The sequence below is a fragment of the Antedon bifida genome, chromosome 4 (genome assembly GCF_963402885.1).
Source record: "Antedon bifida chromosome 4, ecAntBifi1.1, whole genome shotgun sequence".
Lineage (NCBI taxonomy): Eukaryota > Metazoa > Echinodermata > Crinoidea > Comatulida > Antedonidae > Antedon > Antedon bifida.
In genome coordinates, this window is record NC_136229.1 from 19,145,504 (window position 1) to 19,165,103 (window position 19,600).

At 33.9% G+C, this 19,600-nt stretch overlaps 1 protein-coding gene across 1 annotated transcript; it reads left to right on the plus strand.

The window, feature by feature from the left end:
* The first annotated feature begins 30 nt into the window (after positions 1-30).
* LOC144839657 (enoyl-CoA hydratase, mitochondrial-like) lies at positions 31-2,390 on the plus strand. The gene is made up of 7 exons (XM_078695113.1): positions 31-182; positions 536-730; positions 819-946; positions 1,077-1,176; positions 1,350-1,454; positions 1,575-1,762; positions 2,023-2,390. Exons 1-7 carry the CDS (start codon positions 71-73, stop codon positions 2,086-2,088), a joined length of 894 nt encoding a protein of 297 aa, XP_078551239.1. The 5' UTR covers positions 31-70; the 3' UTR covers positions 2,089-2,390.
* Positions 2,391-19,600: the final 17,210 nt, after the last annotated feature.

A 19,600-nucleotide genomic window follows, 5' to 3' on the forward strand; every position in this document is an offset into this window, starting at 1 on the left:
GTTTTGGAATCGTCTATCCGAAAGGTCGGTCAAGGTATTTTAATTTACTAAAGAAACTTCGGTCGTAAGCATGGCAGCTCTTCGCACAGGTCTGGTTCGATGTTTCATCGCAAACCCCCTTTCAAAAGTAAAAGTAGCTCTCCCAACGTCTCATTTTAACTTGCATAGAAACTATGCTTCAGGTAAGCGCATTTTTAAGTGCTTTGATGGCCTGCATCATGCATTTAAGCTTGTTATAATTTGTCTTCTAGCAGCATATAATATAATAGGCCTAGCATGCACTGCAAGGCTGTCTACACTCTACATCACCAGCACCACTCAATATCATAACCACTCCTCTTCTTTGTAATATCCAGTGCCAAGCAGCCTGGGAGTATTTTACAACTCCCTCTGGTAGGACTCAAGAGTCTTCCTGCAGAAGCCCTACTTACAATACATACAGCCGTCACCAAGCGATTGAACAAAAATGAAGTATCAATTATATAATATTACCGGTACTAAGATTAATAAGAAGACAAATATTTATTTGATTTAGATGCATTTGAATACCTGAAAGTCGAAAAGACCGGTAAAAATGATTGTGTTGGGCTTATCACATTGAACCGGCCGAAAGCTTTGAACGCTCTATGCGATGGTTTGATGAGAGAACTGGCCGGAGTACTAGACAACTTTGAAAAGGACAAAGGAGTAGGTTGTCTTATCCTTACGGGAAGTGAAAAGGCTTTTGCAGGTAAATATGTTTAAATTAATATATATATTTATATTTGAAATGGAACATTATACATCATTAGATTTAACCTCTTCTTATTTTTCCATAGCTGGTGCTGACATCAAAGAGATGCAGAACAATGAATTTTCTCAAGTGTATGGCAGCAACTTTTTAAGTCATTGGGACAGAGTCAGTAGAAACATCAAACCCATCATTGCAGTTGTCAACGGTTTCGCTGTAAGTTTCCAAAAAGGAAACTATCCTTATTTATGTTTTAAAATAAAGTTTAGAATACATTTATTTTATAATACAAAATTAGTAATAAACAGAAATGCTAATTGATTTTATTTGTTGGGGTTTTTTTTAGCTTGGAGGAGGATGTGAAGTTGCAATGATGTGTGACATCATCTATGCAGGTGACAATGCTCAATTTGGTCAACCAGAAATTCTCATAGGAACAATCCCAGGTAAGCTACATTCCCAGGTCAGCCACTTTCCCAGATCAGCCACATACACAGGTCAGCCACATACACAGGTCAGCCACATTCCCAGATCAACCAAATTTCTAGGTAAGCCACATTCCCAGGTCAGCCACTTTCCCAGGTAAGCCACTCTAATAAATTGGAATTATTTTTACCAGGGGCTGGAGGTACCCAGAGACTGCCAAAGGCTATTGGCAAGTCTAAAGCTATGGAGATGGCATTGACAGGAGATCGTATTTTAGCAGATGAGGCCCAACGATCAGGTATGAAGTTTGCATTTGTTTGATTTATCAAAAAGCTACATAAATACAGTACTATATCTTGCTCTGATACTACCAAACTAAGTTTGGTAGTAAATAAATAATAATTGTTTTGCTCTTTAGGTCTGGTAAGTAAAGTATTCCCAAAAGAACAAGTCCTGGCTGAAGCAGTCAAAACGGCAGAGAAGATTTCAAGCAACTCAAAGTTGATCGTGGCCATGGCAAAGGAATCTGTCAATACATCCTTTGAGACTATGCTGAGTGAAGGACTTCACTATGAGAAGAGGACGTTTCACACAACTTTTGCAACTGTATGTAAAAATTTTAATGACAACAATTTAATTTGATTGAAAAACCTATGATTTTCTAAACTGAACATGTTAAATATTTAGCTTGGGGGATAGATAGTCATACAGACTTTGAATTCATTTTTGTAAGGAAAAATATCACAGATAAGATATGAAAAGCAAAGAAACAACATTCTCTGAACATATAACGTCTATGTCGCCCTCTATAATAAGTATTTTTGGTTGCCAGTAAAATTCACGTAATTTCTTGATTTGTTTTATAGAATGATCGTAAAGAAGGCATGAGTGCCTTTGTGGAGAAAAGAAAACCGGATTTTACTGATTCATAAGCAGTTGGAAAATGAAGATTTTTTGCTGTATTTTTTAAAGAGAAGAATTTACAACCTACACTGGGCAATTTGAAACTAGGAACAATTAAATAAATACATATAATTCATAGTATATGCCTTGAAACCATGTAACTGATTGTCTTATGTTTAACATTACAAGCATATTAATTTTCCGTAAATGAAATAATTATATAATGAAGAATCAAGATTTGGATATTATGAACGTTTGTTTAGAACATAGCCTGAATAAAAGACCAGCATATTTCCTATGGAAGAAATAAAATAAAAATATAATTATTGTATGAGCAAATATCTTTTTTTTTTAGTATTAGAGATATGTATTGCTTATCGCAGTGTTTCATCCAGGCCCTAAAGTGGTTTCTAATTAGAGGCCGCTTTCAAATTAAAATATTTGATTTGTCCAATCAAAATATATATCTATAAACTGAAGTTTGTGCCGTAAGACTACATGCAGGTGTAGCCCTGGGGACCGACTGCACGGGAGCAAAATTAACCTCTCAAAGGTGTGTATTTTTAGCTGCAATGTAAAACAGCTGTTTCTTCTCTTCTCATTATTTTTTCTTTATTCTCGCTATTTTGTTTTGGTCGCCGATATTTATCTGTAATTGATTATGATTATTTGGAAAAACTTATAAAAGAATGCCAGCCACTGGGAAAGTCCCTCAAGCTGCAAACAAAAAATGTAATATCACATAGTTTAACGATAGTTTAATACACTGTATTTAAAATTGCAATACTGTAGTGTAACTTTGATTGCCAATGTAATCTTGTTTACAAAAATATGAAACAACAAGGGACACAAAGTGAACTGACGTCACAGAATTGAACCGAATCAATATTATTACGTATGTGACGTATCATCTCAGGTTACATAATAAATTATGGAACTATATCAGTATCAATAAAATGGATATTACTAAAATATTTTAGCATCATGCGCCGCCTTTAATGTTAGATGTCTTCTTGAAGTTTCAGAATAAAGATTTCCCAAATTAGTAAAATAATTAAAGTTGACCTTACGGTTTTACATCTCGTATTCAACTAAGCATTTGACCTTTTGCTGAACTATATATGCTAATTTAAGTTTTCCTATGATTGCGGTGATTGATTAATTAATTAAGATAATTGACCACCAAGTAAGCGATAACCATGTATTGTATCCAACGAAGTTTAAATCGGTGATATTTCATTCATTTTTTTTATTTAGACAGATTTAAATTAAAATTAAAAAATACAAATCAAGTTAGTCTAAAAGAAGGTCTGTTCATTCAGAAAATAGATATACTAAGTATGTACTCAAGACATCAAAGTAAAATATAATCAAACTTTTTAAAATTTCAAATACGTAGTTGGTATAATATTTATTCAATAAAAATTGAATTGCACTTTATGATTAGCCCTACATTACATTAAAGCAAAAAAAAGTCATGCATCAAAACACGTAGGCCTACTTTACAAAATTAATTTAAATTGGTTTATCAACTGCACCAAAATAATTTTGTTTTCACATCATCGTTGCTGATGCCGAACTTAAGAATGTTGTGTTAGAGTAACATTGGCAATCTTTCTTTTTTTAAAACAGGAAAAGGCCTAAATATTGTCAAATAAAGTGCCTATCTTTTGCATTGTATTTTTCGAAATCGGGCAGTCTCCTTACTTTAAATTATAGACTTTTTTCCAAATTGTAATCATTTTCAATAAAAACACAATTATCTTAATATTGGAAGGCATATTGGTAAGTAAAAAATTTAAATACGATTTTAAAATATGCTTTTCAAACGTAATTACAGAAATCTATTACACAAATAAAACTCGACTAATTGATAATTGTAAATGATTACTAAATTAGGCCTATACCCTAAATCATTAAGCCTAGTAATAGCGCATGTCGAACATCCTGGTTGGTTGTACTATCTCAACATTTACTTAGGAAATAAACTTGTTGAAAAGTCACCAAGATTGTAGCAATTTAGAGTCTTATCAGAACCTGCAGACGGTAATTTGTCCGTGACAGATTAACATTTCAGAAACAGTATAAATGTTGTATAATATTATAACAAACTCATCCTTCCAAAAACCACTCACTCAGATGTTCAGGTCTGGTGGGTTTTCCAATTTTCTCTTGCAATACATCTCACTACACATCATAGAGATGATTACAGCCTCAATGAACCCCAATTCATATAGGGTTGTTAAAAAAATATTTTTTATTCAGATTTGTTTTACTTTGGCTGAGGATCAAAAACTGATTCAACATTATTTTCTTATCATGTTGATACATTGGAACATGAAAAACATATCTAAAACTATAATATAGTAATAGGCCTACTCAAGTTGTTTTTACTTCTGTTATTTTGTAAATTGTGTTTGTCGGTTGGTTGAAAGTTCAAAATAGTAACACTAGTGTTTTCGGTCAACATGGTATATACCCAATATATGTTCTTTCGTTGCGTTATTGTTTCCAATTCGGATGTTCGCTACATTGTATGAAAGGCTATCCGTACGAAAACAAACTTGATATATCACATCCATAATATTAACAAGGTGACGACAGAAGCCCAGCATGAGGGTAGCTTTGGTTGAAATTTAATTCAAATGAATTTTAATTCGTTGGTAGGAAACATAAACAATCAACGAATTGAAACATTGTAATAAAAGGAAAACCAACCGCATCTAATGTGATAGATTCATGCAAATTGAAATTGAACTTTCCGGAAAACCGGACCTTGTGGGACAACCCACATCAAATAGTGTCCAGTTTATATATAACCATGGACACATGAATGGAGGTATTCACAACACTCAAATCCCTAAACTTTAGATCATTCATAGCTATCGAGTGAAAAAATACAGTAAGAAAAACATAGTAATTACAGTACAAATAAATGAACAATAAATTCAGAAATAAATGTTAAAAGCACATAGTTTCATGAACACCAATACAGATCACCAAGTCTGTCATCTAATTCGGCTTCCTTATTGAATTTAAAAGAATCACTGCACTGTCTTGACACGGATTTTTAGAAGAGAAATAGCACGAGTTTGGTTGCACATCGTTTAGCTAAATGCAAATGTCATATTTCTACATGAAAGTGTGTTCGTTGTTTATTTACTCAGTTTTCTCCAAGCAAAATGATAATAATGTTGCTATTTGGGATAAGTTGTTACTGTCTTCCAAACTCGAATAGTCCTCAATAGACTTCCTAAATAATGATAGATGGCGAGCAGTATGCGTCGCTACCATTTAATGTTTTCTCTGATATAATTAAAACAGGCACCCATTACATTAGCTCACTTCCCAACGGGGGTAAACTAAAGGTCGTCAGAGACTGTTTGTAAATGGATGATTTAATGAAGACACAAAAAGTTAGGCCCAGCATATAGCAATCTTGCTAAACACAGTTTTTAGGCCTACCAAGCAATGACAACATATTCAAAGTTCAATATAACTTTGGAGAACCAGTCCATGGAAAAGCTGAAATTATAACTCGTAGGACTACAGCATATTATTATTATCTGTTAACAGTAATTAGGCTTAGGCCTACTCATATTTATTTGGAGTCCAACTCCCAGAAACGTGACAAATATGACATTACAAAGTCGTCAAATTATTTAACATTATTATAAAAGACCTGGATAAGAAACATGACCTAATAAATAGAAGAAATATATTTGGAATATGAAGTCATATCGCAAAAAATGTAAACATTTTGGCAGTTTTAGAATCGTAAGTAGGCCTAATATTGTCATCATGTTCTTTACCTTAGGTCTCAGTTACCCATTCGGCGTCATCAAATCATGTATTAACCACACCGTTTGCCCATGGGATTGAAATCAATAATTTATTCGAACTTCTTGTAAGTTCACAAACTTAACTGACCTATTTGAAATAAAATACAACATATATTTCGAGCCCCATGTAGTTCTATAACATACAACATACATAGTTGGAGCCCCATGCTATTAACTTGTATAATTCTATAGATGTAGACTACAACATACAGAGGTGGAGCCCCATATGTTGATAATATATATATATATAATTCTATAAAATACAACACGAGATTCAGTCCCACCAACACCAAAGCAATAGATACAACATTCCATCCATACAGTACTTTCAATCAATTTGTTTAATTCAGATTGGAATGTAAACGGGTGATGGAAAGTATACGATGTTGATGGAACCTGTCTAAAATAAGGTTGTTAATTACGGAGATAAATCAATATTTTAACAAGGAAACGTCTGCACACCCAGACATATCAACTTTAATATGCTCCATAATATAACGCAACAATCCATATACTTTGTTTATGGGCGTATAATCACTCCATTAGAATAATATATGTTAGACAAAACTGAAACGGTAGAACATGTATAAAGAATTGTTTGAAATGGCTGAAAAGTTTTACAGCTGAGTCAAAATGAGGCAGTCCGAGCGGCCACTAAAACAAGTGAAAGGGTAAATGGCGTCACTAATTGGTGAGTTATGTGGTAGAGTTGAAAACAAAGTATGTGAAACAACGTAAATCATACAAAATATCATTAAGAAAAAATGCTTATAACGCTTTTACAATCGGAAAGCATTTAGATTAAAATTTGACCAATTGAAATAGTTAGGGAATTTTAGGTCAAAAAAATGCCAATCTGTGAAATAATTATTAACAAAGGTTTTTCAGTGAATTCATGTTCTAATGCATCCCAAGTCATCCCAAAAAATTCCTCCAAAACAAAACAAAACTTTCCCTTTGTATAAAACATAGAAATAAGCGCCCTCAACGGTTTATTGTGATTTTATACTCAATAAAATATTGTAGACGTCTCACCTGGTTGGTGAATCTTATTAATTAAAAGCATATAAAAAGATCGTCATTTTTATTTTCTAAATAGCTGTACGTTAGTAAAACCTATTTGTATTATGTCCGCATATCATGACTCGACCGAGATGTTAAAAAAAACACATAAACTAATGCTACTGACCGCCAGAGCATTGCCATGATGAATCAGTAATGTTATTTAAGGATGTCAAACAAAAATGGAATATTCTAGTAAAAAAATTGTACAAAAATACATGTTATTTCATTGCGTAGGCTACGACGATATATCATAATGAACCATGACCACAGCCTGAATATACCGTGGGGGAATGAACGCTATTTCACGCGTAAAGAGTGAAATTGTGTCCCCTAGCACGTGAATCAAGGGTGTGTAGAAAGCGACGACCTCGAATTGGACGACCCCAACGACCCGGGCGACCTCGAATTGGACGACCTAGAATTGGACGACCCATTAACACGAAACCGACGACCCCTATAGCCTAGCCTAGCCTAGGCCTAAGTGTGGTATAACATCCCGAAGCCGAACATAGCCAAAGATCTTTAAACCATCTTATATAATACTCGCAAGCAAGCAATTGATTGAAAAAATACAGAAATATCGCCATTTGATACTGAATGTGTCGACACGAACAAACAAACAGATATGGAACGCCAGGAGTGCATCATTAAAACTGCATTCGACATAAATATAAATTAAAAAGAAATAAATATTATACATTACATGGTTAAACCATGGACGTATAATTACATCTCGTCTTCTTATAACGAACACTATAGGCCTACCAAGCAGCGTGTTGCGAACATGTGCATGGGGAGGGCCATAAGAAAGCTTTACAATACATTTCACATATGCATTGTATACGGTCAAAACTTACCCGCCGCTGAAAAAGGTTTACCATGTTTATGATATTTCGTGTGCTAATCGAGTCGAATGCAGTTTTAATGATGCACTCCTGGCGTTCCATATCTGTTCGTTTGTTCGTGTCGACACATTCAGTATCAAATGGCGATATTTCTGTTTTGATTTTTCTTTTTTCAATCAATTGCAATTGCTTGCGAGTATTATATAAGGTATGGTTTAAAGATCTTTGGCTATGTTCGCCTTCGGGATGTTATACCACACTTAGGCCTAGGCTAGGCTAGGCTATAGGGGTCGTCGGTTTCGTGTTATGGGTCGTCCAATTCTAGGTCGTCCAATTCGAGGTCGCCCGGGTCGTTGGGGTCGTCCAATTCGAGGTCGTCGCTTTCTACACACCCCGTGAATCAATTCAATCAGAACCAATAATAGGCCTACTTAATATCAAAATAACATTTTCTTTGTAAAAACGAAATTGAACGAAACTGAGACACTCAAAAGTTGGCTTAACGTCCGCCTAAAGAATTCATTTTAATCACTCTTCTATTGATTTGTATTATAAATGCATAGGCCTGTTATGTTTGTTAGTGTGTTGTATGTATAATATTAACATGAAGGTGGTCTATCAACCCAGTCGGAAAGCCGCGTTGGTAACGCATCACTGATTTCATTCATTGTGAGGGCGCGCTTCGTGAAAAATGTTGGAATTTTTGCTATTTTAGTACACTTAGAAAATGGTATAATTTTGATATTAAATGAAATCAATAAACGTATTTCAATAGTTGAACTACAAGCGTAAATAATGATAAAAACTGTGATCTAAATTCCACAGATTTTTTGTTTCAAGAAATATCATTATTTTATGTATAAACTTTTTTACTTTAATTTTTTTTTAAATGATGGTAAAAAATCATTAAATTTCATATTTTCTAGATAAGGTTTCAAAGCGAATTTAAAATCCTTTCAAGATAAACTATTAAGCTATCTATTAAAATAAAAATCTAATTTTAAGCTTTCTTGGGATGCAACTCCCACTAATCAAACCAAACCTACTACATTTCTGTTCTGTTTCGATCGAAAAATCGCCATTTTGAAACTTTGTTTACGTTTTACGAAGCTGGTACGAATCGTCCCGGACCGAATCGTGTCTGTGTTCAATACGGTTTTCATGCAGGCGTATTACGTCATAGGCCTAAGATTTCAATTTGCTCCCCGATTATTGTTCTATTTGGTTTCTGAGCTAGGAAAGGCTACCTACTATAATTACTTACTTGATTTCTAGCCTAGCTAGGCCTAAAAATAGTATTTTCTAGGCCTAGCTAGGCTGAGTAATTCTGATATAATACTAATATTAGATAGGTAGGCCTACCCTAGTGAGTGTTAATAATAGTAGCTGGGTATTCTATAGTCTAGGCTGGTGGTAGGTCTATCCCAGCTCTGCTCATATACCAAGCAAGAAGAAGCCTGAAGGAGAAACTAGGCCCAGAACAAATAAAAAACTGTTAAAAAAACAATAAATGGAAAAACAAACAAAAATAACACATTTCCAATTTATAATTATATATGGGGAATGTTTTATAAAATCGGGCATGTTTGTTTCAGAGACTCAAACGTGTATTTTTATATGGTCATGTTTTTAAAAAAGATAATTATGGGCCCAGCTGAAACCAAGATATAAAAATATAAGTCCATCATTTACTTGAGTATTGTTACAGTGATTGGTTGGTACTCAGTATTTCAGTATCTGGCAGTAAATGTCACACTTGTATATAAATATTACTTTATTAGATACAACTTGCATTTCACACAAGCAACCAATTTTTTTTTTACGTATACAGAATGTGAAAAAGCAGTTTTTAATACAAATATCTTTCAAACAATACTGATATAAATAGTAAATACTACTACTGTATATAAAAACTTGCTTTTATTTAAATAGCACCTTGTTCATCAAACATAACAAACTAGCTAGGCCTATATCATATTAACTTACGTGAGTCTTACGGTTGTACTGATTTTATGATTGTTTTATATGTTTATATTGTATGTATCTGTGTGACTCTGGTTAATAAAGTAAATCAATCAATCAATTGCAACTTAATTTATATCTTATCATTGACTGATCTCAAACGCTTCTAAAACTTGAATGCGTATGAATGTATATGTTATATTATTATTAGCGAATAAAATGAAAAACTATCAGCTGCAGCAATGATATTGAAATCGAGAAAACCATTACAGCTTCCACCGTCCAACCTCATATTGAAGAACGAGACAGAAAATCGTCGAGTCTTGATACCAACAAAAAACCTAAAATGAAAATGAATAGCTGAAATGTAATGAATGAAACTATTTAAATAATTGTCACTATGATATGAACAAAACATTGCATCGTTATACAGTATAATTATTCAACAACCTGAAAACATTTTCAGATATAGGCCTACCATGAAAAAGCAGCAAATACAAAATTTCCTTATGTCTGTTTATTGTAATAATTATTAATATTATAAATAAATTGTACCCCTCAGTTGTCAATAATTTTACTATAAATAAATATTTAACTATGAATAGGTAGGCCTATACCTGTATCAGGCTGCGATTTGCTTAATTATCTTTTTAAAACTTCCCAATGCATCTTCAATATAGAGTAGGATTGTAACGATACTTTAATAATACTAAATTGTAACTAAAGTATTTAAATTATTAACAGAACATGTTACTAGGCCTAGGCCGATATAATACGACAACGATCCACCAGGTCGTGCATATACTCACCTACAACAACCACAATCAACACACCATGCACCACACACGACGGGTCCTCCTAAATACCAAGACCTACCAAGAACTACCAAGAACTACCAAGACCTACCAAGACCTGTCAATTTAAAGTGTTAATTTAACGAAATATGATATATATAGACTTCTAATAGCATTTCCAACAATAAAACCTCAATTTTAGCGCTATATAGACACCAAAAATGTTAAATAATCGACAAGCTTCGCGTTCGCGAAACGAACTGAGTTGATGCATACATTGCGTCACAAATGTCCGTATTGCGTCAACTAGTATGACCTACCAAGAACTACCAAGACCTGTCAATTTAAAGTGTTATTTTAACGAAATATAATATATATAGACTTCTAATAGCTTTTCAAACAATAAAACCTCAATTGTAGCGCGATATAGACACCAAAAATGTTAAATGTAGGCCTACGACCCAGTAGGCCTATGACAGGAGAACTGCGTCGAGTGTCAGTGAGCCATACTAGTTGACGCAATACGGACATTAATTTGTGACGCAATGTATGCATCAACAACTCAGTTCATTTCACGAAGTTTGTCGATTATTTAACATTTTCGTAACATTTTTGGTGTCTATATCGCGCTGAAATTGAGGTTTAATTGTTGGAAATGCTATTAGAAGTCTATATATATCATATTTCGTTAAAATAACACTTTAAATTGACAGGTCTTGGTAGTTCTTGGTAGGTCATACTAGTTGACGCAATACGGACATTTGTGACGCAATGTATGCATCAACTCAGTTCGTTTCGCGAACGCGAAGCTTGTCGATTATTTAACATTTTTGGTGTCTATATAGCGCTAAAATTGAGGTTTTATTGTTGGAAATGCTATTAGAAGTCTATATATATCATATTTCGTTAAATTAACACTTTAAATTGACAGGTCTTGGTAGTTCTTGGTAGGTCTTGGTAGTTCTTGGTAGGTCTTGGTAGGTCTTGGTATTTAGGAGGACCCCACACGACGGAACTAGTGCCGCGAGACGTAACAATATATGACATGAGGACCTTTTTTAAAATGTTCGCTATAGGAAGCTTAAATAGGGTTTCAAGCCAATTTTAACGTAAAACAGACTATTGATACTTACTCTATCCATATACGTCGGTTTTTTGGTAATTCACTGTATGGGATGCAAATCCCACTAATGGAAAATTTGTAAACAAACACCTGTTAGAAAACTTCAGTTTTGACGGACGCACACGAACTTTGGAAAGAAATTGTCGCTGACAACAAATCCAACAAATTATTCAGAAAATTAGGTGACCTGCGACATCTTAAACATATAAGGAACTGATCTTACCATATATGGTTAATTTTTCGCCTACTAATGTTTATTAAACAGCTATTAAATGACGTATACTTTATGCTAATGTTTTCGCGCGAAACGTTGATGCTTCTGTGCCGAGAGAGGGCTTCTAAAATTTATGACGTCATGCGAAGTCGAAAATTCAGCGATAACGGTCATATTTCCCAACGCGGCTCTCCGACTGAACCGGGTAATGGGTCATTAAACGCAACTTTGTATGGCGCGTCGCCGCCGCTTAGAAAAGGGCACTAAACACGTCCTTAGGCTATTGTGGTACAGTGAAATATATCAGTATTGATCTTAAATATTAATTTTCCAGTAGGGGGTTTCTTTCATCTAAAGCATAAATGTACTGTAAATTTACATGCGGTTAAAACATTACGTTTCAGTAGTCAAAACCAGTTAACTGGCGAACTTTTCAATTATGTGGTGTATTAATCGAATTCCCCTAAAAACTTACCATCTTTGCTTTCTGTCACAGCTGAATGTGGAGCTTTGGGTCGGGTATACGAGGTCTATTTCCGTTTTGCTGATAGGGTCTTAGGCCTATGGTATAATTAATATTGTCAGTAAAAGGAGGAAATTAGAATAACTCGACATAATTACAGACAGAGGTAAATAAGTCATGTAGAAAAAAGCAGGAGTCAAAAATAATTGCACAAAAAAAACCCATTTAGATCTAGATAAAAACATAAACGAAGTTTTAAATTGTCTCTGTTGTCGCTGTAAAAGCACAATCAATAAAGCGTGACTGCGTGATGTTACAATTCCGCGCAATAATTACGCGATTCAATAACAGGTGGCATAATTCAACTGAACACCTGCAAATTCCGCTAGATTTTCAAACACGTGATCCACGTACATAATAATAATTAATATTTATTTGACCGGTTAAATGTCATTGTTAATTACTATTATTGTATCACAGCGTTAAGAACTTGCCCTAGGTGAAATGTGTGTAAAAAACAACCTAGAAATCTGTAGTTTGTGAAATGCAGTAATATCTTCTATATAGATTGGAACAATTATATTCATTTAGTAATTATTCAAATTGTTATGATGATGATTTTCTACTTTTTAAAAAACTCCACAACATTCGAATTAAAGATGTCATCTTCAACTGAATGAAGGAAGTCCCGTGTAGCTATTTGTACGTTGCACTTTATTGATCAAAAATTTGGAATCAAAAAATATAAAATAAATAATAAAACATAATAGAACATTCTAATTATAACCAACAATTGTCATGGTTATTGTCACGAAAGCCGCGGATTTTCTTCGGCACGTTCCAATTCCCAGAAGGATAGGTTGAAGGCGGGCAAACTGCAGCTGCTTCCCGCACCTTATATTATTTCACTAAATGATGAATGACAAACAACTGAACTATGCGCAGGTAAATCCAAAAGTGGATGTCACGCCAATTTGGGCTTCCACGCAAAATGGTGTCCCGAGACCATCGACAATGCGCCATCGTTGACGACGTCATAATTACGTTATTTAGCAGCAACTTTATAGCAAGTAGTTTGAGGGAAATATCGGGTTCCACTTGTAGGGGGAGTGTATACAAGGACTGGCTCTTACCATGGGTATACTGTACCTCCATGGCCCTACTATACGTTTTTAATGTTCCGTTGCAGAAAAGCAGACAAATTGTGCGGGAAACACTAAACGACATTTGAAAAAGAATGTCTGCGTGACATCTGGTAAAGATGTTATGGAAAGCCGATTGAAAAGTAGCGTTTCATAGGCGTGTTGTTTCTGCACTTGAACTTATAACAAGGAACCCCCGAACATAGGGTTAATTTGATTTGCGAAGATGACTCGATAAAGTAACACAGTAAAGTCAGAAAACAGGATGCCTACAAGTATTGATAACACATGTAAACATGTTCCAATTTTTACTGGTACATCAAGTACATCGCTAAAATTAGATCTTGTATTAGATATGGTTATTTCTCAATTTGGAAAAGTTAAAGATGGAAATTTCGATTACGAATCTGAAGTAAAGGTTATGTAACACATTACAAAGGTAACAATCGGTTTGTGTTGAAAGAGCGAATGAGTCGTGGGACTGCGCCTACACTAACATGCTGGTGTATCCATTTCAACAGTTTCAGGCACATTTGTCTCTCCAATCATTACATTGCATGGCACATTGTACGAGTATAACAATACTAAAGGTGAAGGTATATAAGGATAAAAAAAACTAGGACTAAAGAAACATATATTTTTTTCAAACACAATTCAAATCGTTCAAAGTAAATGTGTTTTGTTTTTAAAATCAATATGGAAATACTTTAAAACTTATTCTAGTGTTACCATAAGTGGCACAATTCCAATTAATTGTAAATACGTTATTTAACATTTTGATAAATACGTATTAACTTGTTATTCAACAGACATGACCCTATCTGGACTTTCGTGTCTGAAAAGTGTGGAACTGATTGTTGAAATACAAATAATAATAGTTGAGCTACCTGCCAACGAGATGACTAAGCAGATTAGAAAACTCGTTGCTTTTAACACTACATGGCGATAGATTGAGTTAAAACTTTAGTTTCATCTTTCTGACAGGTTTGCCCCGACACCTGTCATTCTGATGAACAATATGAACACATTGTAAATGTTTATACACGTGTCGATGTTAATAATGTCATTATGTAATGAAGTTATTTACATGTTTATAGTTTGTAACTCGAGCGTAAATGTAAAGCATTCACATAGTGTAACTCGAAGAAGATTTTAATGATACTTATGTAATAAAATCATTTTACATAATATATGTTCATATAATTTGTAACTCGAGCGAATGTTTATATTACTTTAAGAAGAAATATTCTTTGATATTGATATAACTCGAGCGTACATGTTAGTTTTAACTCGAGCGTTTATTTCGATTAATTATTTAAAATCAAAAGCGCTATTATATAACACGAGACATTGTTATGTAACCAGTTCTGGAAATACATTTATCGTCTGATATCAGTATCATGCAACCTGTCTTCTTCTATTTTGATGCGTTATATAGTCTGTCATTAATTCAGACAAGAATCTACTTTAGACATCGTCTGTTATCGATACATCAGCTGTTCAGAACGGTCACATGAAACGCAAATAAAATACATTATTATGCCATAATCTCGTCATCTTGCTCTAGCTTTCTAATTATGATTATGTGGTCATGCTTCCGTAATGAAACGAGTGCCAGAGGAGGAATAATTCAAAAAGCAACACATTATCATGAGGCATTATTCATAGGCCTACACTTGCAGAAGTTTTATATGTACATTAATAACACAATGTTTATAAGTTCCTTTATCTTTCATCCATAAGAAAATATAGTAAAAAGCATAAAAACATGAATATAATATAATATGGACGAAAAGGAAGGAGAGAAAATGCAACTACATGCCTATCGAGCTCAACTTCCAAAGTACGGATGAAAAACAGCACAGTGTTATTCCTGACATATAAATGTATAGGCCTAAAGCAATAATTGAAATAAATATCCGATATTGAATAAACAAATTATTTTTTTTTTCTTTCTTGAATTATTGGCAACATTAGGGAATTACTGAATTCGATGCTAGTACGCATGCGTAGTTAGTAACTCCAGAACACGAACTGAAGCTTTTCAAATGTTCATATTCATTTTACGTATTGCAATTCTCAGAAAGATTAATTTCTATGATAATTAATATTACCATTCGGTTAAATTTCTATTTAGGCTATATTGTCTTACATAAATCGAGTGAGGCCTACATGCCTTAGCCTTATAGCTCCTTCGACAGAGACAGGTTACTGACTTACAAGTCAAGTTTTAGTTTACAAAAACTACGGAAACCGAATTTGGTCGTTTAAGAAAAATATTACTTGCTTCATTACATTATAGTTAAACACATTATGGATCAATTCCTTTATGTCCTGGACTTGATTTTTGGTCTTGAGTAGCGTAAATTAAACAGGTTGGATGGGGGCGTAAAAGTAGGCCTACATGCATGTGTAGAGAAACCTCATTTTTGAGTGAAACTTTATACAGGTAAATCGAGTTTACAGGCCCAAAGCTCTGTTTCGACACAGAGACAGGTTACTGACTTACATGTCAAGTTTTAGTTTACAAAATAGTTGCGGAAACCGAATTTGGTCATTTAAGAAAAATACTTGCGTCATTAGGCCTACGTTATAGTCAAACACATTGTGGATCAATTCTTTTATGTCCTGGAATTGATTTGTAATGTTTTGAGTAGCGTTAATTAAGCAGGTTGATGGGGGCGTAAAAGTAGGCTTACATGCTTGTGTATAAAGAGACATTTTTGGGTGAAACAGCGATTCGACTTATAGGTAAAAAGATAAACATGTTGACATACATGGCCTCGTAAAGGAATACTAACAAACTGGGTGAAAAAGTAGGATGGTATGGTGATAGTTTGTCATTAACTAAAACCTATTTACAATCTATTTACATTAACACACCTCATTTTGGTAACTTCTTGTAAATCTTGTTTTAATAGATAGACGGATTAAGTTGGAACGCCCTGCACAAATAAAGATGGTTGACGGTTGATTGATTTGTTTCATATTGTTTACACATGTACGGGTTATTCAACTCCATTCACAAAATTAAACATTCATCATCAAGATAGTTAGGCTATTGCTCAGTTATTGCGTTCCTAAAAGATACAAGATTATACCGGTCAACATTCTTGGTTCGAATGTTAAATGTAGGTTTACTATAGCCTTGGGAAACGTATTTATTTTCTGTTAAATTAAGTATTATAAATTCGAAAACAAACCAACTGTTTCAAAATAGACCTGCGCCCTATGTAGTTTCAGAAGCAAGATATAAAGCAGCAAAATTGTGCTAGCCTGTGGGCCTAGAAAAAATATCTTTGCTATGCCTTGGGGGAGAAACTATAGTCTGAACCTGCACCTTACGCAGTATGTAGGCTTTGCGAATCATTTACACATATTTACATCTGGTATTGTAACATTTTGTTAGTTAAGGGTTCAGATAATGCCAACATTAATAGACCATGAAGCCGGCAAAAGTCATTGATGGTGTCTACAGATTAAAATAATACCTCACCGATTAAACAACATGGATTCCTTTAACACATAATAATGTTTACATTAAAAAGGTTATTACAATCATTATCCATATTTCCACAGCTGTTTGTAATCAAGAATATAAGTAACAATGTAATATTGCTGTTACCCTGAAGGTAACCATATCACCATGGCTTCCATTTTTAGGTTCATGTTGAAGTTTGGAACAATTTTGTTATAGATAAAATAAAAGTTTTAAAATTCATTGGTGTACGTAAATCGAGTTAGATTACTCAACTCAACTCAACTCAAATTACTCGTCAGGCTTTTGCTGAACATCGGTATAGGCCTATTAGATTTCTAATCTGTAATAGGCCTACTAATTGGCTAAGACTATGTTTACGAAGTTTGTTTCTTAATTGGTACTGTAGGCCTGATGATCTAAGTAGTAACCCTAAGTATCAAGATATAAAAAATGAGTTTAATTTGTAATCCTTATTCATAATAATACAAACACAAATCATTTTAAATTACATTTTCTAATTCTTCTGAAACGAGATGCGAGAACTGTTTTTTAAAGTTTGGAACTAATTATATGATACTTATAAATTGTTCGAGTCAATTACAATTTGTGGGCTTTGAAGTGGTCATTTCAAACCACCAACTAGAGTGAATGTTCTCACTTCTGAAAACAAATTCCACGAATTCCCAGGAGTTTGCTTTTAAAAATCTAACTAGTTTATGAGGGATTATTAACAATGACAGGTACTTTGCTAGGCCAGTTCAATTAAATAGCAATATTTCAGTTGATATTTTTATCAAGACGACCTTCGTTTATATTTTTAAACTAAAATAAATCTCACCATTTAAAATGTGACGTTAGTGGATTATTTTTGGTATTCATTCATTACATTGTGGAAAAAACAGATTTATCTTGTAGCATTAAAAACGCAGGTTCCGAACAATTCTTAGTGGTCTGAATACGTTTATACGCTTTATTATATTTTGACTGCAGTTACATAAAAACTGGGTCAGGTAAAAGACGCAATAGTAAGAATTTTGCATATTGTCACATATCGACAGTTGAAGCAAAAATAATGAATGTCCGAGTTATTAAAGTCATAACAAGTAAGTTAAAGAAGAAACAAAAAGGGTAAATGCATTGTGGCAAGAGAAACTTCAAACCGTCATTAAATAGTGTTTTTACCAAACAAATAAATAGATTATTTACAGTTGTGTCTAATTTAAATTTAACTGCCAACTGAAGCCGTTATTAAACTCAAAGTGAAGAAAGAAGATATTCTAATAAAATCAAGCTGCAAGGGTGATGAGTGGTGTTAATGGGAGAGGCCACCCTGAAACTGAAAATAGACCTGTACACCCCTCAGCACATTTGACATTTGGACTTAGTTCTCACTCCCTGAATCAGTAAAGTACAGCAACAAAGTTTAATTCTTTCCTAACTGGTTGATCTTTTTTTTTGTCCGGGTTAAGTTTTCTAGGCCTAAGATTGTTTTTTTTCTCCTCATTTAGTACGATGTTGATAGATGTAGCGTAAGCCGTTTTCCCAGGAGTAAACATTGATGTCATTGAGGGCAGGGCCTGTGCCTTCTTTATCTGTCTTTGTCAATTGTTCGGAGTCATCAATTGCACCTTCTTTATATCCATGAACTGACAGAATTTAGGGCTAAGCAAGATTTAAACAGCAGGAAATTGTACAGTAAAAAACAGCTGATTCTGTAAGCAAACTTTACCAAATATTTGTTTGAGTTTGCAAGTTTAGCCTAGTCTTACACTAGAAAACATTTTGTTTGCAAACTCGAGCAAACTTCGTTTGTCAAGAAAGGTTTTCCAAACAAAGTTTTCCAAAGCTTAGAACTTCGGCAAACAGCAGAAAACAAGTTTGCAGATGTTTAAACTTTAGTTTGCAAATCAAGTTTTCTACAAGTGTAACTAGGCTCAAGCCCTAATTCTTCAATTGCGTGCCTAGGTTGATAAGTAATTATTTAGGTGCCTTTATAAATCGATAGGTATGTTAATTATCTATGAAAGGAAATCTTTAAAACGATCTATAAATATATTTAAATCTCCTGTTATGCTAAATACATTTTAATCTGGAACTACGGCGTCATAACCTCAATAGGCCAAGATGAAATTATTGTCTTGAATTACTTTCAAAGAATAAAAGAACCCCAAAATGGTGTTTTACTCACGCATATCAGAGGGCAAATTAAATTATTTACTAGATTAAATACTACTTTTTATAATAACATTGTCATTTGTCTTCAGTGACAATGTTATTGAACCTATAGCATCAGATAACCTTCCAGGATACGATCTTGACCGAGGGCTATCCAATACCCCAAGGCGGTATAACGACAACAAGACGGCGAGTAGTCTGTTTACTACCAGTGTTACTTGATACATAAATCTGCTTTGTTTGCTACCTGTGGTATATTGATGATAAATCAATTCTTTGTCGTGTGAATATAGAAGAGAGAGTCCATAAATCTGGTAAAGTGTGAACTTGCCTGTCAGGCCTAATAGTTCTCTTCAATTATCTGGCTATACAGGTATGGTAAATGGTCGTTTGTACCGTATTGTATTAATCTTGTCCATTTAATTGCACGAGTAC